At 39.1% G+C, this 23,516-nt stretch overlaps 1 protein-coding gene across 1 annotated transcript in view; it reads right to left on the bottom strand.

The window, feature by feature from the left end:
* Nucleotides 1-5,310: 5,310 nt before the first annotated feature.
* MOCOS (molybdenum cofactor sulfurase) overlaps nucleotides 5,311-23,516 on the bottom strand; it is a 225,897-nt gene continuing 207,691 nt past the window's right edge. The window contains exons 12-15 of the mRNA XM_072852966.1: nucleotides 22,808-22,913; nucleotides 18,666-18,792; nucleotides 16,241-16,345; nucleotides 5,311-8,864 (exon numbers count right to left, since the gene is read on the bottom strand). Of these exons, the coding sequence (XP_072709067.1) occupies nucleotides 8,718-8,864; nucleotides 16,241-16,345; nucleotides 18,666-18,792; nucleotides 22,808-22,913 (485 nt within the window). The 3' untranslated portion in view covers nucleotides 5,311-8,717. The remainder of the gene's footprint in view (nucleotides 8,865-16,240; nucleotides 16,346-18,665; nucleotides 18,793-22,807; nucleotides 22,914-23,516) is intronic.

Below are 23,516 nucleotides of genomic sequence, written 5' to 3'. Positions count from 1 at the left end.
CCCTGACACTGACAACTTGATAAATTGAGAAGAGGCTAACCAGAAATTAATGAACATTCGTAGCACTGAAAACAAAATTTCACATGAATGAATTCACGTAAAGCCCATCATACTAACTTTTAAAATCTTATTAAGTTTCTATTGCATTGCAATGTACTTTTTGGTTGATTAACTGAGAAAACAACTCATTTATAATGAAAAAGGAATCACAGTGAAGTCCACATCATTGTAGCCTGATGACACTGGTGTTCAGGCAGCTTTATTTTTAGAGAGAAATGAGAAATAACTGAAAGTTGGAGGGGAGAGCTCACTTTTAAGGCAGCATTTCCCAATTCCCAAGTCCATTTATGAATTTGGAGCCGCATTTCCAGCTGGATTCCTGGGCTCATGGCTCCTATTGCCCTAAGGGCACTAGGGAGTCACAGTCTCTTGTTCTACTGGCAGCTGCTTAAGAGGTTTCATCTCCTCTGCCATTCATGATCACACATCCTCTTTCTGACAGCTGGAGTTATTACTTCCACAGAAAATCCAGGTTAAGAAAGGCTGAGTGTATATCAAAATAATGCCAGCATCAAGAGGTCAAAAATCATGATGTTTCTGAACCAGTAAGTCTTGCTACAGCTGGAAAGCTTTTTAGCTTTTCATTCCAAGATTAAGGTCAGAAGTTTCCTCTTTCTGAGAAAAAGTGTGTCCCTTCGTGAGGCCTCCCCCTCTCAATTCTGCATCCAGATGTGATTTTAAGGTCCATGATTTTAAGGTTTACTTTGTCATGTAACTACTTTGATTAGCAGCTTTATCACCATGTCCATATCCAGCATGAGTCTCTTCTTCAAGAAGAAGCTGACGACAACATGATTTCATGTTTCTATCCAGGATCTGGCAGTTAGTCGGCTGCAATAAGAACTGGTAGGATGAACGATGGTATGGAGCTTCACAAACTTAGAAATTGCTTTTATTTATATTAATGCACTCTAGAAGGCTTAGATAATTTTATTTAGTTTCATTATTCACTTTTATTTTTATTTTCATATTCTTTCTAAATTGAATTTTGATGGCTTTTTGCCTATAGATAATGCTGTAGACAGCAAAAGAATTCCATTATTTAATTCAAAAAACATTTCCACCATTTCGCTGTGTTCTGGCACTTGCCATCTGATACCACTTTGCCTCTCAATCTCTACCTGTCCCTTGTGGCATAAAGCTTATCCACCAGAGCCTTCAGAAAAATAACAACACATACTTAAGAAAATTTCCTAATACGGGCAGTTTCTGAGAGTTATGTGTGCATATGTTAAGGGAATTGTCTTCCAGCAAGCATTCCTCTCCACACATAACGTGATGCCTAACTGTATGCCTCCCCTCTAACTGCTGAGTCACTCTGGATTTTCTTCTCTTTGACAAATGTCATGGCCATTTTTCCAAATGACCGATTGTGTAATATCACTATACGGCTAACTCGTAGTCTTTCAACTCAGAAAGCCGTGTCTTGTTTAGGCTTTTTCAAAGCTAAATTCCTCCTACAAAATGGGAATTATAATTTTAAAAAATATTTTGCCCATCAGTATTTTGGGACCGATGGACAAAATTAGGAGAAATACAACAGGGGGTGGAATGACCTTCCCAATCCACATGTTCTTATTTGAAGCAGAATATTTATTTAATACAAGTGCAGATAAATATGCTAATTGCAATACCTGACAATCTCATTTAGATCATATATAGCTTCTTAAATACATGATTGCTGGCTTGTATCGTTTTTGCACTTAGAAAAAAAGTCTGGTAGGAATCCACTTGCATTTTTCGTAATGCTTCATGCATGCCTCTGACACACACAGGTCTCAATCTCACTTGACTAATTTAACCAATTGTTTCAGGTTACCCACTCAATGAAACATCAGATTCTCTCTTCCTCGACTTATTCTTCACTTTGCACGTAAATAGCTCCAAATTACCATGCTGTGCCAGCGGGAAAGGCACATGAGATTGAATGAATACCAAATGACTCCATGACGCCAGTACAAGACAACATAAAATAGCATGAGAACTTAACAAAGTACTTCCCTCAGATAAAACCATACACAACTAGTTAACGAGAAATCCTCCGAGCTTAGCAAGCTAAATTAGCCATGTCTGTTGGCTTTTAATTGTTCTAAGAGTCTCTGGCCACAATATACAACTTGGGTGCTACAGCACAGGCCAGCAGTGGCGGTTTTCAAACAGTGTCTCTGGGACAAATTTTGAGCGGGGCACAGTGGAGCCAGGTCACGCAGTGTCTGGAGGGGGACATGGGCCCCCAGTCCTGGGTCTGCTCTCTTGGGAGCTGCTCAGAGCTCAGCCAGCGTATCTGTTGTAAGCTGCTCCTTAGTGTATGATGAAAGAGAGAGGGTATAAAGCTGCATCACAAAACTTTATCCTGCCCTTTTACATGTCTGAGGACCCATTCTGTTTGCAGGGACAGCAGCTGATTTGTTATCAGGGGTACCGCTGTGGGTCCGATACAAAAGATGGGGTGCCACATCCTGTGCTCCCTCAGAAAAACTGGGCATGCTTTTTTCTGAGTATTTTCCAAGACTAAAAATAAAATAGTTTAGACTATTTAGAATTCCTGTGCTTGAATATATATATGAGTAGAGGTTAACTCTCCTAGACAATGAGTGTTTGCAAGCTGTGTCCAGCTCCTGTAGCTTAGGGTTTTTTTTCTAATTGACTAGACATTACTGACGAACACTGTGGCTTTTTACAAGTACTGACTGACAGATAAAGCAACTCAGACAAGAACCTTCTCTTTTCAAGTGTATTAAATTGTTACCTCGAGCTTTGGGTGGCAAGTCAAACACAGAAATCTTGCGTTCTTGTTCCTTAAAACAGAATGAAGACAAACATTTGACATAAGACAAATTCAATTTCATTTCAGTATTGAAGGGTTTTCTGGAAGAAACTTTTTGAATATGACAGTAAATACAAAGCCTCTGAGGATAAGCAACAGTCTAAAGCATTTGGCTAAACCAGTGAATTTACAAATATCTAATACATGACTCACTGGGAATTATATCCATGAACGATGGATACCTCAGAGGCTCTTCTCCATTTGTAGAAGTGAATAGATGGGTTCAGCAGCACAGGGCCTTCTGTAGTCTTCTAGTTTTGTTTTGCTTCGGGAAATAATAACTCACAAACTTTTCAACAGCTTTATCTGATTCATCTATTGTAAGTACCAGAAAACAAAAGACTTGACATTAGATCATGGCTGGCTTTTCAAACACAGCCTCATGGAAAACACAGCCCTTTCAGAAACCAAAAGCTGATTTCACTTCTGGACTGAGGAACCATCTCTGCATTAACAATTCTGGCCAGGGTACTTTAATCCAGATGGGACACTTACCTCTGAAAAACAGCAGAAAGCATGAAACAGGCTCAAAGATGGAATATACTGGTTATCTAGGAGAAGCTGATGTTGACGACCAGTTGCAGTGTGTTGACAAGTTTTGGTTGCAAGCCTGGAATAGATCAGCTTACAGAAGAAACTGGGTTTAACATAGGAATGCACCAAATTAGAGGCTATGCATGAGCCATGCAAGGCAAGAGGCTCTTCATTTGAGATCAATGTCATTTCAAATTTGCCATGAAACTACTGTATTAAATCAAATTCCCTGATTTCTCACATTTTGTCTTACTTGGCGGGTATTTGAGAAACCCCTCAGCAATTTTCAGTGGCAAATGCTACAACATGAGGTTTTTTGTTTGTCCCCTTTCCCCATCCTGCCTTTGCGATGGCCTGTTCCCCAACAGCACAATTCTTGAATATCACCCTTCCAGGATGACTTCACAGCGCCAGCAGAAAAATTACTAACTTGTTCTGTGACACATATTTCCGGGATTATTACACAGAGGTGTCTGATGTACCTCTGCACGTGGCAGTGATGCTCAAAGATGCCCCATGTCAAACCTTCCTAACATCTCTCCCTGTCCGCAGTCCGAAGTGAGTCATTTCACTCCTTATGCAGGGCACCTGCTTATTTTTTCCACTGGAAGGGACCCACAACCGCCATCACACTGAGTGAGCAGCAAAGTAAGCTAGTTGCCACAAAAGGGAGGGAAGAGAGGCCTCTTAAATGGCACCTTGCTTAAGAGGCACCTCTCTGTCGACGATTTACTCTGAGTTCTCTGAATCCGATTTATGGGCCTGAGGATACCTACATCCTTTCTTTCCTAAAAAAATTACAAACTGGGTGGCGAAGGCATGTGTATCACTACTTTCTTTTAAACTTTGACTGTAGGAGATGCCACTTTTCTTTCCCTCGCACATTTTTTCCTTTTCACTCCAGCCTTGCAGCTGGGGCGCCTAGCAAGAAATCAGAAATGAGGGTTAATTTCCATTTCTGCTTTTGAGGACTCAAACTTGTGTTTCCCCTAATGGCCTATTCCAAAACATGCTTGATGCATTCTCCTCTATTTTTGCTGAAGTTCCACCTTGTACTGAAACGCTGGTGGCCGGAGGAAGGAGACAAGCCTCTGTAACCCACTGTCTCACATGCCCAGCAGAGAGGAGGAGCACTCTGCTTTCTCCTCCCTTCTCGGTCTATGTTTTGTCCAAGTAGCTGCCTCATGACAGCTGTATAATCAGAGAGACAGGGATGTACCCGCATCTTTCACCTCCATAGGAGTGACCTACCTGTTGGGTTACAGAGTCATGCTCTTCTTCCTCTCCCACCCTCACTGAATCCAAAAGAGCATGAATAGTAGCTCAGAGACACGTGTGGATCCTGCCTCACTGTGCCCATGTCCCTCTCTCTCTGGCCTAGTGAATCACAGATCATTTCCATGTAAACCTCATAAGATGGGAGGGACAAGCCTTCCCTGTGATTCCCACACACACCCAGTCCTGTTAAGTCCCAGTCTTGCCTACTGACTGATGGGTTAGGCAGTGGCGAAAGACAGTGTTGGATCCCTCCAGGCAAAGGACGGGGAAATGAACCTTCTCTTCTTCAACACCGTTGGTGAGAGCTCCAACCTCTGGATAACAGAGATGGCTCCAACAGGACTGCCTCTGGACATATTTTGAAGGAAACCAGTGATTATTAGTGCATTTTGTACAGGGCCTGAGCTGAGTGTGCAGCTGATTGGCATGCTGACTAGACAGACGGAGCGCAATAGCTGGAGGAAGACCTCACCTGTGAATCCCAGCAGCAATGAGACATCCCTTCAGTCCTGAGCTGCATACTCACCCTGTGAGCCCAGCAATGCCTCCAAGCAGAACTTAGCATCTCATGAGCTCAAAGGTCAAGAATGCAACCACCACCAGTAGACACGTCAAGCACAATATATATTTTATTTGTTTCATTTCCAAGAAGTTAAAAACCAGACTGAAGAAGAAATGCATAGCATAATCTCTATAATTTATGAACAATCACGTTTTTTATGTAGTCCTTCCTTTGATTTGTGTATAATTTTGACAGAAGAGTGACCTAAAATTTGAATGCCATTGAAAGTATATAAATCATAAACTGTGTCTGAAATATCTTAGTCACATCAGAGAACACAGAGTTCAGAGGCTTCTCCTAAAAATGCTGATTTCTGTTCTGTGATTTCAGCCTCCTGGCTATTCTTAGAGCTTGTAATAATCACCATTTTTGCCTGGAGGTTTGAGAAGGAGTTAAGTCCCACAGAAAATGGAACATGTCTGAATAATTCATTGTAAGGAAATATGGACTTAGTTTTCAAATATATAGACTTTCCACATACAGCATTCTGGAAATACTGTATTAAGTACATTTCTTATCCATATAAGGTAAACATATATCTGCAATTAGTCCAAAGATTTAATTTTGCAGCAATGGGAGTACTTAGATGAAAGAGCCTGCATTCATACGAAATGGTCTTTTTTCTATGTACTCTGAAGATTGAGAAGTCACCCCTTATAGAACATATAATCTGTCTATGTAATATATACAGTCTTTCAAAGTTTTTATGCCCTTTTTGTTCCTGCAGTACCTGGGTTTGCATTATGCTAAGTTTCTTCTTTCTTTGAATTATTTTCACATTATGGGAGGGATGTTCTTTCTACAAACTTACAGTGCCTGTCATTTAAAAGTGACTTCCTACTCCAAGATTTTCCACAGAATATTGGCACTGAGAAGAATTTGCCTTCATTGATGGGAAGATATATCAATACTGGTGGGAACACTCCACTTACTAGAAGGGAAATATTATCCTTTGTTGAGAGGAAAGATTCCTTATGTCTCTTCCATTAATCTGAAGCGTTGTGACACTTCCTATCACTGTAGCACAAGGAAATGCACAGAATATACTAATGAGTATGTTCATACATCAGAGAAAATCTTTTTTCCCCCCTGTAAAATGACAAAATTATTCTTGATCTAATATTACAAAGCCACAGAAGAGAGAAAGTGTAATTGCCTGTAAATAATAGGTCAAAATGACCAAGCATGACATTTTTAAAGTTCAAATCCTCTCATCCTTAGTTATCATATGTTGCATTAAGGCTATTCACAAACAGTATTTGTCAAGCCACTGTGTACCAAAGTGACTTATTTTGTAGTAAATCCAATAACAAGTAAAACAGAGCTTGCTGAGGTTTGCTTTCAATTTCCTTTTCTAACTTCTGTGCCATTTTAAACAAATGACATACTGGTGAGGTGAAGAGGACAGAGCAAAGCACCAGAGATCACCTGAAGGTCAGCATACAGCAGGTCTCTTCATATTAAATTTGCCAGAGCTGCGCTGGCTTTCTATCCAACAAAACAACTGCAGAACAGAAAGGCAAAGAGTGAAACAATTAAGAGATTTAGATATCAGGAAACTGCTTTTCAAGGTTCCAAAAAGCCTGCTCATTACAACATCAGATAATTGACAACTAGACAGATAAAACCCCTGCTTTTCAAAGCAGACATCAAGAAGCAGTGCTTGGGCTCTGAAGTGGAAGGTACAACTCTCGAAACTGATCCTCAGTTTACGTACATGTGAAACACCTCTCTCTTTCCGTGTATTTTATGGCAGGTTGTAAGAAACAGATAATGTCTCTTCTCATTTCCATTACAAAGCTCTGCTGAGAGACTAATAAGAGTCTGTTCCAGCTAAAGTGAGTAAAACCAGTTCTTCAAAAGAACAAAAAAAAAAAGAAAGAAGAAACCAGTTCAAAAAAAAAAAAAAAAGAAGAGAAAGAAAAAAGACCATCTTTGAATTCTGATTCGCATACTGGGCGATGCGCTTCCCTTTTCCCATTGTATGCCGCTTTGCGGTAGTCACTCCCCTTTCAGAATGACTGTTTGACCAATTCTTTCACAAAGCCGCCTGCTCTCCTCCAGGGATATACTCAAACAACTCAAGGATTGCTTCAGCCAGAAGCACTTTCACACAGTTTGAGCCAAAATTGCCCCAAGGAAGACCTAAATCATGCTGGATGAGAGTTCTGATGGTGCTTTTAACAGGGTCAAAATTTCACTTCCCAAATGGCAATAGAGAGGCCAGTCTAGGAGAATTTCCTCTTCCAGAAGGACTTCCTGGAAGCATGAAATCTCCCTGTGGCTGGCTGGACACATGTTGGGGGTCATAAAACACCTGGCCTCAATGTATTCAGTCTTGCATTACATTGACTTTCCATGTGGTTTTTTTGCTGTGTGGCTTGCTTTATTTATTTTTTTAATTTTCACAATAATTGATATTTCAGACTAAGTCCTAGGTTTCAGACATTTGCTCTCAGAAATCAGAAAGCATGAGTCATATTTAGGAGAATAAAGAACTCAAAAGCCTTCTAAGAAGGGCATTATCAAATGCACAAAGAGTAAGAAAAAAGAATACTTTGACCTGTTCGGGATGGAGAAGCATCCGAACTTTCAAGCGTTCCCTTAAGTGGCCATTAGAGACCGCTGAGGATAAACAAAGTTTGTACAGAAAACATGACTGTATTAGTTGAAAAATCTCTAACTAGAAAAAATGTGTCAAGATCAACAAATATGTAAGGAAACAAGTGTGTGGGAAGTCATCACATAAAATAAATCAGATAGAAAAGTAGCAAACGGGAACGAGAGAAAGAAGACGAGAACAAATGGATGAAATTGCTTCACAGGGGATGTGTTTTGCAAACGGCATACTGAATCTTCATTGATCTTTGTGTCTTTTTGGCATCCTCACACACCACTTCCGAAGAGGGAGACACAGATTTCCCAATAACAGTTCCCTCTTCTCTGGTGCTTTCAGACTGTCTACACATCACCTTCAGTTTCATTTTGAAAAGCTGAACGGACTGCTACTCTCATGCCACTCTCCCACTGTTCCCTTCCCACCCACATTGTTTCTAAAATATGTCCTGCATCCTCTCTCCCAATTGTGGTTTTAACAAAGCAACATAAGGAAGTTGTGTACTGTTGCGTTTACTTTCCTTCATTGAGATGTGGGTTTCTGACAATGATGTTGGGCTTGTTTTAGGAGTCATCCACCAGTAAAACTTGATCAAACCTGTTGCATCCTGAAGCAATTGAGTAAAATAGAGTTATGGCTGCTGTAACCTAATCACAAGCAAAAACATGTAGGTGAGCTGTAATTATCAAGGGTTCTGCCATCTGATAACATTTACAGCAAACAGAAAATTAAAAGACTTAAATCAGAAGCAAATGAGTGGAAGCTTTTTCTTTTTTTTGAATAACTGACTTCTGACTTTTCCCTGGAGTTGCATATAAATCTCATCTCCACCAGAGAATTTATCCCGAACATTTTTCTTCACTGGATGTCGGGGGCTGAATTTCTGTATTCTCCTCCAGCACTGGAAGTACTTGAGACCCAACCGATAAAATATCTGGAAAGGATGAGCACAAGGGCTGGTTCATCAGGTATATACCGAAGTTTGTCTGAAAAAAGCAAAATATGTATTGAGATGCAACTCATGTTAAAGTAATCAGATCTATAGAGGATCTCACAACCCAGATATGCTTAGAAAAACAATCGTGCTTTAAGAATAAGGAGGTATGTACTATCTCCATGTAATTAAGAACATTTTTAACTAATTAACTATAATAGACTGGTAAACAAAAGCTAACCCCATGATACTCAAGAAGAATACCTTAAGTAAGTGGATAAATAACATAGTATTTCGTCATGAGCTCCATAGTATCATACATGTAATTTACACTCCTTCACAGTCTTGTCATTTAATGACTGTTCTGGCCTCTTGACAAGTACAGGTAATGCATTATCACAAATAAAGGCTAGGCAGAACGAGAACACATGTATGTTCAAACAGTGAGGAAAAGTCTTGCATCTTCTACCATGAATTATTCGCTTTGTTAACAGAACTTTGTTCTGTCTAGCCTTTGTGAATTTCCCTTCATTTGTTTTTATGAATATTTTAGTATATTTTACAGAAAATATTCAGGAAGTTTGTTTTATTAGGACTACCACTTGTTATCTGTCAGTACCTGTGAAGCCATCCTACATAAATATTAGAGATACTTAAGATATGTGCCCTTGTGATACTGAATAATAAAGAAAAGGGGAACAGAATAACGACTTCACCCGCTGACCATACAACCCTCGCAGGCACCAAAAACCTGATCTGGGTGTCTGCACTCTTATGTGTGGTCTTAATCTTAAGCACGTTGAACGTCACAGTTGTAGCTGTGAACAGCTGGGTGTGATCTGGAAATGTCATAGTAAGAGACTGGTGTGGTTTTGTGGTTTTGTTTTCCAACAGTGGAGAATTTAGAAATGTGCAAGAAACAGACTTGCAATCTCATGATAATATTTTCCAAATGATTAGATAATAGTTAATTGAAGAAATACATAAAGTAAGAAATAAATGAATGCTGAAGACCATGTTAAATTGCTAATTGATTTGTAGACTTCAGAATGTCTTTGTTCTTCAAACTGAGGATCTTGGAAACCCAATACTAATTTTCTTTTTTTACAGGTTTCAAAAAAAAGTGTTTTGTTTTGGTAGGCTACAGTCAAAATGTACCAGTCACTCTAAAGTGTAAAGTAAATAAATAAGCAAATGAAATTCATTTGGTATTTCTGAAAAAATACATTTTAAAAACAAAACTCTATTCTCTTTCTTCATTTCCTGATTACATTTACTGCCATTGCTCAGATTGATGATCCTGAAATTGAGGGAATTACATTTACAGCAGGTTTAGAAAAATATACTAGGTAAAGGGAATTGCAATAAATTAAAAAAATAGTGCTAGATGGATTTAAGGGAGCATATGTGACAGACTAAATATGAAGGCAGTATGTTTTCTCCTATTCTTGCACTGTATAATTAAATAAAGATACAGTAATGAGGTAACACGAAACAGCTTTTAGTCTTTGAAGAATTAGTGAGAGGTAAGGCTGAGACCTAGTCCCAAGTAAGAGAGATGCTGTAAAGCAGAGATCTATCCAAACATGGCCTCAGACTCTGAATTTGGGTCTCTCTGTTTCATTTGTAATCCTAAACATTAAAAAGAAAACCAGCTCCCAAGCAGTGTTTTTTTTGGCTACTTCTGCTATTCCTTCACCTCACTGGCATTTCACATATATGGGGACCTGATTAGGTCCCCATATATAGTTGGACTTGATCAGGCCTATCCTATTAATGACACTTTTTGACTACCTGTGACCATAATGGTGTCAACACTGGTGGACACAGGGTAGGTCCTTATGGTCAGTGTTCTAGTATTTAACGCTGAGGAATGCCTGCAGCACAGTAAGATCCCGATCCTCTAGCACAGTGACTGTGTTAGATCAACCATGATCCTAAAATGGTAAGTTGGTAACTGTTTCATTTAAAATATTAAAGTATATAGTATTATTTTTCCATTCTTGCTTTTCTCTTATTTGTTGACAAGCTGTGGTTTCTCTATTGGCATAAATGATGTGTTTTTCAGCCTGGTGGTTAATATCCTGGATTTACTTCCTATACCCTAGTGCAAAAATGACAGTTGCCATAATTTTGTTGTTTTAAAAAATCGGGCAATCATAAAACAAATATTGTAAAATGAATATTAGTCCATGCTATGCCACATTTCACAGAGGAAGGAATTTTATAACTCAGCCGTGTAAATGAACTTATTTGATACATAAGAACTTTTTATTTATATTTACTGTATTAACATCTTGATTTATCTTAAAACGAGACTAAAATAAATCTGGGAAGATTGTTGACTGTTGAGAATTTAATTTACCATTTTTCTATTGTTGTGAATCATTTAGGAAGATTTTTTTTTCTTAAAGCACTTTAAACCATTCAGAATTATTTAAGAAAAGGCATGTGTGAATACAACTTATCTTCAGGAGTTCTCAAATACTATTTTAATACTGGTCCTTAGTATTTCTCTACTCTGATTGGGCATCTAAAGTCTCCTAGTATTTTTTTCAGTGCTGAGACTAGGTGATGTCTAAGGAGTTTTCAAGGTGATGGTATACTGATGGTATACATAGTTTAGTACTAATACCTGCTTGGAATTGCTGACTTCTTTGTTTTCTGAATCTTTTGGTTCTTAAGACCAAAATTTAGCTTGTGATTACCAGAAGTGGATTTAATATATTTTAAGTAAATTTCCTTGTTTTTCAATAATTACAAATATTGACTCAGCAAATACTGATAATAGCAACTCCCCCCAAGCAACCACAAAAGCTGTGCATCCTGCCAGTTCAGCTCTGTTTCAAGAGAAAGATAAAATGTAGAAATTGGCCCTTCTCACATTTCACTGTTGAAAAATGAGGCTTTCAGACGCAGAGATTACAGCCTGCAGAGTTATTACAATGAACCGCATAATCTCTCTCTGCTGTTGCTACCTTTTCCTGACTTCAAGGGCATTTTATTCTGCATATAACCTCCCCAGAACACACCAAGAACTGGGCAGGGAGTGCTGGACTGTGAGTTCTGTGGCTTTATCTGCTCGGTCTTCTGATGGCACTAGGGGCTCTTCCTATCACTCAAACTTCACAGGGACAAAAAATGTAAAGCTTCTTGATTAGTAAAAAGCACAACACTTCACTGCTGGGAGAAATAGATAAAATGTACTTATTCTTGCCAACAGTGAATCATATGATAGTCATCACACTCACTTGAAGGAGGAGCTATAAAATGCTGTCATTCTTGCATGTTGTTTCAAGTACATTTACTGGATCAACAGTAATAGGCACTGCTTAGATCTTCACTGACAGAGAAATAGCCTGGGTGCAGTATCTCCTTTTGTAAGGTAGAAACCTGAGGTGCTACATCTGACAAAGGCTGAGATGAGATGCCTTCAAGCTACAGCTCCTAAACAATCAGTTAATTCAGACTAGCACTTGGTAGGGAAAATGCCCTGCTACAATGTGTAACAAGCACATAAGTGATACTGCATGCTAAAACTTAGCTTTGGATGGATGAGGTGGATTAATTTTGCCCCTAGATTTAGCTCTCAGCTGACTTCTCCCAATAGATTAATCTACCTGTTCACGTTTGCTCTTTTTATTCATACAATAACATAACCTCCCTCCCATGCAAAGGTTTGGGAGATGCAATTATTAAAGCTGAATATTTTTTTTTAATGTAAGGATGTTTTATTAGGTCTGGATTCACTGAAACTTATTAGTAAAGCCTTACAAAATAGGAGAGTGGAAGTACTCACTTTCAACATGCTGATTTTTCATATTGGAAAAAAGGGAAACTTTTAACTTGGTGTCAAAAACCCAGGTCTTGTTCTGTTGAAAATCTCTGGACAGCAGAATGTTTTCCTAAGAACTGATTTTCCTTTGCTCTACCTTAAATAAATGCATTTTCCAGTTCAGCCACCAATGAGAAAAGAGAACCATATTATTTCAGAGGTCTATTAATTACATCAATCACTGTTTGCAAATGTTCCAGATCTTTGGATGAAAAGCATCGAATAGTGTAAGGCCTTGCATTACTATGAAAATGATGTTAATGATGCATCTGATAAGAGAAGTCATTTGCTATCCTTGCTAATGTTTCAGTAAGCAATCCAAAGGCACAACGTCTAATTCTGCAGGGAAAGAAGCTCTCCCAAGGCACAATGAGATACATAAAGGAGGATCAACAGCCCGCAGGAAAAAACACAAGCCTTTTAGTGTATGAGGGCATGTGCAAACATAATGGATTTCCCTTGATGTACTGCTATCTGTACATTTATGCTGGGGCAGACTGCTAATGCAATTCCCTTTGCTACCTTGACAGCAAGTCCCAGCTTATAGCACTGCTGCAAATCTACCCACAGGGCTTCCGCTATTGTTAGCATTAAACTGCATCTGCAAAACACAGAAGACAGGCAAGAATTTGATGTTCCCTCCTTTCTGTCTCTGTGTGTTTTGCATCAGGTGGTGACGTATGTGAAACAGTGTGTGGCTATTTTTATGCTATTTGCTTAATGTAGTTACCTAGTCTTTCATAGTCTCCTGCAGTAACAGAGAGCTCTGTCACAGGAGGAGAGCTCATTTTTCCTTTTCAGCCAAAAATTACAGAAGGAATCCTTAATGAGTGTTTCTTCAGAACTGATGGCAGCAGAGCTCAAGTTCGCTTTGTAGAGGTGTTTGTGTTTTATTTCAAACAATGTGATAAAAGGTTTCATAAAAAGTAAATGGCTAGGCTTCAGCACCCTGCTTTACATTTATCAGGAAACATGCAAATTGCTTGTGTGGCTAATTACAGTAGCTGGTTCTGACTTTCAGCTGCAACCCATCTATTCAAAGCCTCAATCTTTCAACTTGGAGCACCAGGTTCTCAGCGGGATGGAGAAAAACATTATTTCAGAAATAAATATCGAACCACCTCTTACAAGCCTTACTTTATTTAGCTCATTATTGAAGTTCATTGGCAGTGCTGTCATTTGGGCTACCAGTTTGATAAAGTTTGACATATTTTTCTAGGTTGCTGTTCTTGGAAAAACAAACAAAAAGGTAAATATTGACATCTGGCTCTCTCGTTAAGCATTCAGGATGTGCTATCCATTCGTATGTGCAGTATCTTTAATGTTTTGGAAATCAAGCAACTACAACAACCTTTCAAAAATATCAGTTCCCCTTCTACTGGGAAATTAGCTTAAATCTTATTTTGCTGCATTTGTTTTTTGTAGTTTGAATCACATTATTGACAGCTGGGAACAAGCACTGCTAAATTCCTTCACTGAATCTGTATCTGATAAAAAAAGAAAATGAAGTCTGTTGGATGACTCCTTAACAGAAAAGCGCATGCTAGAGACATGAGTCACCAAAGGATTAGCTCTGCAATTTAACACAGTCACAATTTAACTCAATGTTTGTTCTCTCTCCCCCCTGTGAACCGTGAAAGGTTTGGATCAATGTCCTCTGCTAGGTCTGCTTAGCACACTGAAGATGCCATAGTCCTCGGGTGCTACTCACTGATAACCAGCTGGTGACCACCATCCCACAGATGACTTGCAGGAGGGATTGCTCTGAGGTCTTCTCAGAGCAGTTCAGGCAAAATAACCAGTTCAAACTATCTCTTTCAGCTGTCAAGCTAACCCAGAGGACTTGGCGTGATGCAGAGCAGGGCATGCTCACAAGATCCCATCTGCCAGCAGTGCTGAAGGCTGGGAAAAATAAAAAAGGCTGAAGGCCCGGTTCTTTGCAGCATGAATATTGTTGCGCAGCTGAGGGAAGCAGAGCACTCCCCCACTGTGAATAGCAGTGCTGTGCTCTGCAGCGCCTCGCCTTGCCATGCATCTTTTATCTGGCACCAGGTTGTTCTCAAGAGGCTGGATTGCTCTCTTTGCCTTAGTTCTGTTTGAACGAGTTACTTGGTTCTAGGAGTGCTTGTATCAAGAAAACCTTTGCATTGCTGAGTTAATCAGAATGAAAGAGAAGCTCATCTTTGCTGCAGGAAACATGCAGAAGATGCTTTGCCTCTCCTGAGAATCTGTGTCCTGGGTAAGGTTTTGTTGCCATTTGAGAAGGTACCTGAATACAGAGTGCTTTCCCTCTACAGAGGATTCAAGTCATAATCCAGTAAAACCCATGTGGGTAGAGAAAGTCCTCTGCATACCGCACCCCACGTGGCAGCTGGGCAGCATCCCTGCCCAGAGTGCCAGAATGCGCTCTTAGTGTCCCAGATGTTCCAGCTGTGGCTCACCATTACCTGGAGAGGGCTCCTGTCCTCAGGCTACCCACCATGGCCAGGAGCTCATCTCACAAAGGCACATGTGCTGTGGCGATCTGGATGCCGGAGCCTGCTGTGCAACCCTAAGTCATCTCAGGTCAGCGGGAAGCTGTGCCTAGACAGCCGGCCCCTGCCTGCTCGCCTCTCCCCATCTCACTCTGCACCAGGCGGCTGGCTCCGAGACAGAGCTGGCAGAGCTATTCACCAAGGATAACATTCATTGAAAATGTAGCCCTTTGTTTGCTTAATGAGTCACTGAGATGAATCAATTTATTATTTTTTTTCCTAACAAAGAATGCATTATTTGTAACTTGTTTGTGCATTGTTTGGGTGAATAATTTTCAACCTATTTGTTATTGCTCTGCCCCTGTGCTGTGCCCAGTCTCTGGTGTTTGGCTGGTATTGGTGAGGCTTCTGAGCCCTGACTGGCTAACAAACTTTTAAAACATAAGTTCAATGAACAGGAAGCAATAAATTTAGAGTAAGGATTTTCAGCTAAATAAATACTTATGAGGAGACTTGTGAAGCTTTTGGGATGCCAAACTGTCTGGCCATCGTCTGAGCACTCTCAGTTCCAAGAAGCGATGCAACCTCAGGAAGCAGAAGGACTCCAAATGAATGCCTGTATTTCACACTTATTCTCCAGTCACTTTCTTAATCAATTACTTTCCACTTTGACTATATTCACATCTGCTCTGTTTTTCCTGCTAAGTAGTTTCTCACAGTAAGAATAAAGTTTAGTCTTACGAGCTAACTGTATCATTTCAAACACTTTCTGATTTTTCTGCAGATTCCTCGTCTTGAATGACATCAGCACATCAGCTCGTGTTTTTCAAGAGCAAAATAACACATTGTAAAGCAGTACATACTGAATAAAAGCAAGCACAGTAAAAAATAATGCATATTAATAGTCAATTTCTGAATAAAAAACCCGTGTTGAGCATTTTATGGAAATAAACGATGTCATATCTGCATTGTAAGTGCATCCTCTTTTTACTGAAAAAACAAATGGTAACGATTAGCATAACAACTTAATCGTGAATATTCTCTCAGCATATATTTCACTATGCATGCAATGAAGTCACTACATCTTTCTATACAGCTGTTTTGGAGTACTGTACTGACCTTTCTACCTCTGGCAGCAGACAGAGACTGCAGAAATTCTTTGTTTCGTTCCCCAGACTGTTGATCAATGCAGATAATTTGACATCTGCTGCACGGACCCACAACCTGAAATTTCAGTTAAAGAAGGTTCACAGCTGTATATCAAAGCAGTACAACACAGAACAGTACAAGCTTCTGACCATCATAATATCTTAAAAACATATCTTTCACACACTTCCTGTGTTCTTCTCTGCTTTAATTACGTAAGAGGTCAGGCCCATTCACCTAATGTAGGTACATTTTCGAAGGGTCTACTTGCAAAGGTCTCACTGATTTTTTAATTCACTTTTTCTTTTCTTTTCTTTTTTTTTCAGGAAAACTTTCCCAGAGACAGAATCTGAGAAGTCAAAAACATTTACATATTTGTATTTCCTGATGGCTTCACTTCATCTGCAGGCTGGCAGAGCTACTTGCCCAAAGGGGAACTGAATAAAAAATTAAGCTAGCGCCTCAGGATGTAAACCAAGGAGGATTTTCTTGGAGTTAATCTAACAGGGTTTGTTTTACATTGTTTCAGTGCAGCTGAAATACACAATATTCCCCATTCTTTCTTATAGGCATAGCACTTGTAGATAATCAGAATGCAAGATGTGAATTTTCACAAGTTTATATAATCAGAAGGAATAATGAGAACCTCTACTGTAACATCATGCAGAGCATGGTTCTTAAAGTTAATTCCTACTTTGAACTAGGGTGTGTTTTTAGGGAAAAAAGCTGCAATTAATTTCTTCTTACCTTTTAAAGCATTAAAATTAAGAAGGAAGACATATTCCAGTTTCCCTTAATATTGCAACCCTAACTTTAGCAAAGCTGTACATTATAGAAACTGTTAACAGTATCTCAATATACACATTCTACTTTTGTAAAATGTGTCATAAATTTCAAATTGGGCAAATAATTAAACCTGACACTGCAAACATTTTTATATGCTGATCTGAAGTGCTATTTCAGTTCTTTGAGGTACATCTAGAACTGCTTGTACACCTCTTCAGTGTAATAATCAAAACCATACATTTGGCTCAGCTTTTTCAGAAGGTGATTTTCCACAGCCTTAATATTTTATTAAAAGAACAAGAAAACAAGACAGAGAAGGAAATATTTTTCCCTGCTTTGCTTTGTTCAACAGCTTCTTCTACCTTTTTCCTGGCATCAAGTACCATTAACATAATTTCTACTGTTACTACATCAGTATCTGAATAAGGACCTAGCAGAGACTGGAAAAGACAATGCAAGTTGCATAAGCCTTTCTTTTTCAGCTTGCATTCCTGAAGTATTTCAATGCCAGAAACAGGAATGCCTTTTTATTCTGTAGTTTTACAGTATCTTCCACAACAGGATCCTGAGCTGAGATCCCTAGTGCAACTCCAGCCTCCAACAAGCTATACACCAAGGATTTTGTCCTCATCTCCTACCTAAAGAAATTTTTCCTCAATTTTCTTTAACTCATATTACAGCTTACTGATCAAAGTACACATAAGAAGAGAGCAGATAAGTCATAATTTCCATCCTTACTGAAAAAATGGCCTCTCCATTTCTTACAGTATGCTGACCAGAAAGAAATAGGAGTGATGTCTATCACAGCTTCTAGATCTGACCTCAGCACTTCTGTTATTCACACCTTCATTATCACCTCTAAGAAAACAATGAATAAGCCACTTTCACATCCTCGGCAATGCATTTTCAAATACATATTTCATATCTAAGGACCAGACAAATCCAATAGAACGTGTAATACATGTGTGCATTGTGTAGCTTCTTCATGGATCCTTTGTTGAAGTTTTTCTCAAAAGAATGTATTTGCCAACAAAGTCTAACTCTTCAGCATTTTCCTTACAGTACAAAGCACAATATGTTGTTAGATATGATACGAAGCATAACATATGAAAAAGCCCTACCAGGCTAGACTTAGAAACATGTCTTCATGTATACGTGACAAAATGTATACAACAGAGGGCAACAGACAGTGATCATTCACTTGTATTCATGTCCAGTCTTTTGGCAGTCAGTTGCTCGATGTGCAGCAATCTGAGGTTACATTTGGACTACTATGCTTAACAGCAACTGGTATTCTCTCGTGACATGCTGGCTAAATATTTGCTGCAAACTGCCTCAAAACAGTGATTATTTTTCTGCTCAGTTGGATAGAGGTGGGAAATTTTATGAATTATGAAATAAAAAAAAAAAGGTGTGGAGAAATATGTCAAAACCTCTCAATTATATTTAAGCATGTTTGCCAGAGGTCATAGCATGTTTGGTTTTTTTACACACTTCATAAATTTCTGTGCTGCCCATGTTCCAGTCAAAGCCTTGCAAAAATTGCTCTGTCTCCAGGGGTCAAAATACTTTGTGATAGACTGGGACTAGGACAAGGGAGACAAGTTCGCACCTGGAATCGCAGAGCACCTATCGAAATCTCAGCCCACTCTTCTTCTTCAAAGGACTCTGGTGCACTGATGACAATGTTGGCACGGAAACGTCGGATTAATTCCTCTATTTCCAATGGCTCTTCCAACCTTCTCACAGAGTTGACAGAGAAAAGAGAAAATAAGATTTATTAACTCGTTCTGCACTAGATATTTGTGCTGTAAGAATCTAGTGGCTAATATGATTCAGTGAATGTTTCTCCAGAATAACCTGGACCAAGTTTTATTACAAAGGCTATGAAAATGGCACAAGGTATTTAACTATAATTTGTAAACCTTCAATTATAATTTGTAATCCTTCGACTATAATTTGTAATCCTCTAGGTGGCTTCTTCAGGGGTGTAACCTGGAACTGTGAAGTAGGTATGAAAGCATGTAGACAGGCGATTAGGAACAATGCATATGAGAAAATTCCTTATTAGTTATCGTATGTAAGGCTAATGGTAGCAAATGAAAAGATCTTTTGAGTTAGCAATCATTTGACTTGTTAAATGCTTCTAAAAAGAAGGCAAATAGAAGCTTATTCTGCACATGCTGCAGTGGCAAAAAGGACAAAACCAGCAGACGCTGAAGGTGAAAAAGGCCAGTAAAGGCATTTTATGAGAGAATGTATTCCTCATATTATTATTATTTGCCTTTGGGATGCAGCAGATTGCACCAAATGATAGGTGTTTTGAAAAAAATTAATCTCTGTGTGGTGATATCTCCACCTTTTTACAAGCATTTGAACTGCCAGAGTGTAGATTTGTGTCAGTGCAGAGAACATATATGAGGCAGACAGAGCAGCAGATTGCATACAAATATCAGAAATCTGGCTGTACCTTTGAATTGTCATTCTTCACTCTCCTTCTAAAGGAGAACCCGACCAGTACCAAGACAGCCCTAAAATTTGCAAGGGAGTTCTCAGCACCATTGTTAGTGGGGAAAGCATTTCTTTTTGCATTAGCTATTATGGACATGAACAACTTTCAATACTCCATTAGCTGTAGTCTGACAACTTTCAGATATGACACCCTATAGCAAAGGCAGAAACCTGGGTAAGTAGTGAAAAGAGAAGTTTCTGTCCTGGAAAAAAAAATAATTAAAAAAGTAAGGACATACAGTGTTTTAATTAAAATGAGAAAAAAAACCATGCAAAATCAAAGCACAGGGAAAACTGTTCACATCAAGCAGTCTTGGCAGAAGAAGCCTGTTAGGTGAAAAGAAGAGCTTATTTTACTTAAAGGAGTCTGGATTACCTTATTTAGCAGACAAATGTGCATAAGGATAAACTGCCTGTGCAGACTTTCAGTCAAACCACACAAGCCCTGCTCCAGCGAGCCTTCGCTGTTCACAAGGGCTCCAGCAGCCTTGGGGTAGAAAGTGGCATGGGAAGCTGAAGGGCTACAGGTTTTCTCTTGAGATCCCACAAGCAATCCCATGGCTGAGACACAATTTGAAATGATTGCAGGAGATAGGAGCCAACAGAAAGTGTAAACTATGCCTGCGCTCAGACAGGAAGGGAGGAAAATAGGAGTTAGTCATGAACAAGTTCAGTTATGCTGGTGTGCTTCCTAGCTTTGCTGTGGGCTCTTGGGGCTTGGATGCTGTGTGGCCTCTAGTTCTGAATGCATTTTGTAACATATTGATGCTTGCCACCCCAGCCAGTACCGGTGGGGGCATCAAAAGCCCCAGTAACTTCAGAGCTGGGCCTGCAGCATCCTGAGCCAGCTGCTGAAACCTATTTCTAGTTTCTACTGGTTTATCCCTTGCTGCTGATCCTCCAAGACTGCAGTGCCACTACTCCTAGTCTCTCTGCCTTCAATCTGCTCAGGCTCACCTCCAAAATACCTTACCTCTGCTGTGCCTATGCCCAGCCCTCAGAACTGCTTCTAATTACTTGGCAGCACATAGCTGAGTAAATGCCCATCACATCCCCCCCCCAAACGTGCATTGGCTGCATGGAGTGACAGGCACCTTCATCCTGAATATCTCAACTGGGATCTGTTGTGAAAATCAGTGTATTTTGCCAAAGCCAGCCTGGGTACTTTGGACTTTTCACAGTATGGGGCCTGCAATCCAGAACGCATTACATGTATTTAACAGGCAAACTTGAAAATGACCATTTGCATCTTCAAGGGTGTATTTCTAGCAATAACATTTGAGCGTAAGGCCAGGCCATGGGGATTTTCATGGAGGTGACCTGTAAAGGCAACAACAGAGAGGCAGATGTCTCCATATACATATAGCTCTCCAACAGTATGTGACATTGTAACTTCCAACTAAATTGCTGTTTTTGTTTTAGATCACCTCTCGACAGCCAAGTGCAAACTAGAAGATTAATTTTTACTTACAGAAGATACAAACAAAGAGAAATTATTAAAACTCAATTGAAGATTAAAATTGTTTTATAAATCTTAGCAGGTTTCCATTAAACAAAACCAAACCCACTTGCCAAGAAGCTAAATAATACTTTCTAAAAAATAAAAACCTTTAATAAAGACCCATATGTGCAGATTCTAGAAAATACGTTGCACAGTTCAGTGTTTGGAAAGTTCCTACACCACAATTTAGTAACAGTGCAAAATGATGATACTGTATACCTATGCTGAATTCCAGCACCCTGAATACCCCAGCACCCTGAGAAAGCACTGCATGGTAAAATAGGGAAAACTTTTCCAACTTGTGCTGCAGAGTGGGAAGTAAGATGCTTCTCAGGCATCATGGCAGCTCCAGTCACGTCTGGAGTTTCCTTTGAAGAAAAAGAGATTACAAGTCTAGTTGTACTGGAAGATATTAGGTGCAAAATCAGTGGATCATCTGACATTGTATGTTTTACCGAAGTTCCCTGTCCTCCTTCATCCTCACTTGCCTTACACCTCTTCTTTGCACTCAGATCCCATGTCTGGAAGGTTCCTCACTGGGTCTCACCATGAAAAAAGCCCAGCATTAGTAAGGGATGCCTAAAGTGTTGTTCTCCCAAGGAGATGTAACCGAGCCAGTCAAGCCTCAAAAGAAGGCATTAACTATCACTCAGAAAGGGTAGTGAAAACAGCTGATAGATGGACTGATTCACCTTTTCCAGGCATTTTTCCCAGAGGAGCACTGCCATGATATGCTAAAATTGCCCACTGTCTTCTCCTAAAGAAAGCAAGCCCTCAGGCAATGCAAGCTCCAGTGGTCTGTAGTGATGCTTCATTCAGTCACTCATTTTAAATCCTGAAGCTATATATGTATCCTCCTACAGCTATATATATATATATATATATATATATATATATATATATATATGTATATATTTTCCTCCTTTACTCAAAATGGGAATTTCAATGCAGGGGGAATGTTTGGTGGGTGCCTAAGAGGAGAGAAGATGACTCCAAGCAGAGGCAGGGAAGTTTAGTGAGACAGGAAAAGAGGGCTCAGAGACAAATGCTGGGGCTGTGGGATGCACAGCTATAATGGTGGCCTTGAGGGCAGATTTTCTGTGGAATTTGAGCCTGTCCTACTTATATTCAAGAAACAGCAACTTTCTCTTGTCAGCATATGAAAATTTATCTGGTAATGGATTCTTTATCTTTGAAGTGTGGGCTGGCTCAATGTTTCATTTGCTGCTTGTATCTCCCACTTTTGTACAAGTAAAGCCAAATTCAATTAAGAAATGAAATTAATCCAGTCCTGCAAGTAGTTTTAAAATATTTCTGTTGTGAATGTTTCTGTTATAAATCTTAATCCTTCCTATAAGAAATAAATAGTTCAGCAAGTAGCAAGCTTTTGTATTTTCACCTGCCAGATTATTTATGTTGAGAAAACTTAATTATCCTTGTTCTTCCCACAAATAGAAGTTGGCCGGTTCCCAATAGTCTCCTGCCACCAAATCATTTGACAAGAATTTTGTTTAAGTCTTCCTAAAGATGACTGGCAGAAAGATTATGTTCAAGCATTTAATCCAAATTTTCAGAAGTCATACAGGAATCAGTAATTATACCAGTTTAGTACCTATATATTTGTTGAACACTGAAAAGTAACTCTCTCTAAATTTCCAGATAAAACAGTTATATTGACATCTTATGGCAAGATTCTGGAATCCAAGACCACTGAGAGACATTTGGAGACAGAAGGATCTTACCTTGCAGAAATATGTTCTTTCAGCTGCAGAATGCTTGCTACATTTATCAGGAGGTATTGTGCTTCATTCACAAGAGAGAGTGAGATGTTTGTAGCAGATGCCAGACCTAAAAAAATGAATCCAACATTCTAAAATGATCGTTAAAAATCAGGAAGATTGTACTAGCAATTTCACCTCATCCTTCCTTTGACCTCTTATTCATTCTCATTAAAAAATTATTCATTCAGCTCCAGACACTAAGGAAAGATTCCAAGAATCCCCTCAAACCTGTAAATGATAATGATGCAATACATTTAGAAACTGAGACAGAGCTGAGATTTTACCAAATTTGTAAAACAATTTACAAGTGCAATATCTATGGTTTTTTGATGTTCTTTCCATTTGATCCTTTTTTATAATGAAACTTAGTCTAAGAATAAATTCTTTGTTTATAGATTTTTCATCATCATGAAACTCATGATCATTGAGTTTCCAGACAAAATCATGGTCATGATGATAAAAAAACCCAGACTGGTGTATCTGTACATTTTCACCAAATGTAACAAGTAGAAGGGCGGCATAAATACAGTTTGGGTATAAATGTACCCTTTGAAACCTACCAGATCAATACTGAATGACTCTTTCACCCTTTATCAGGGTAATTATATAGTCAGTATGAAGTCCAGGGGCCTGATGTTTACTATGTGAGGAATCACAAATATTTTTAAGA

The sequence above is a fragment of the Ciconia boyciana genome, chromosome 2, assembly GCF_034638445.1.
Source record: "Ciconia boyciana chromosome 2, ASM3463844v1, whole genome shotgun sequence".
Lineage (NCBI taxonomy): Eukaryota > Metazoa > Chordata > Aves > Ciconiiformes > Ciconiidae > Ciconia > Ciconia boyciana.
This window is presented reverse-complemented; position numbering and strand designations above follow the sequence as displayed.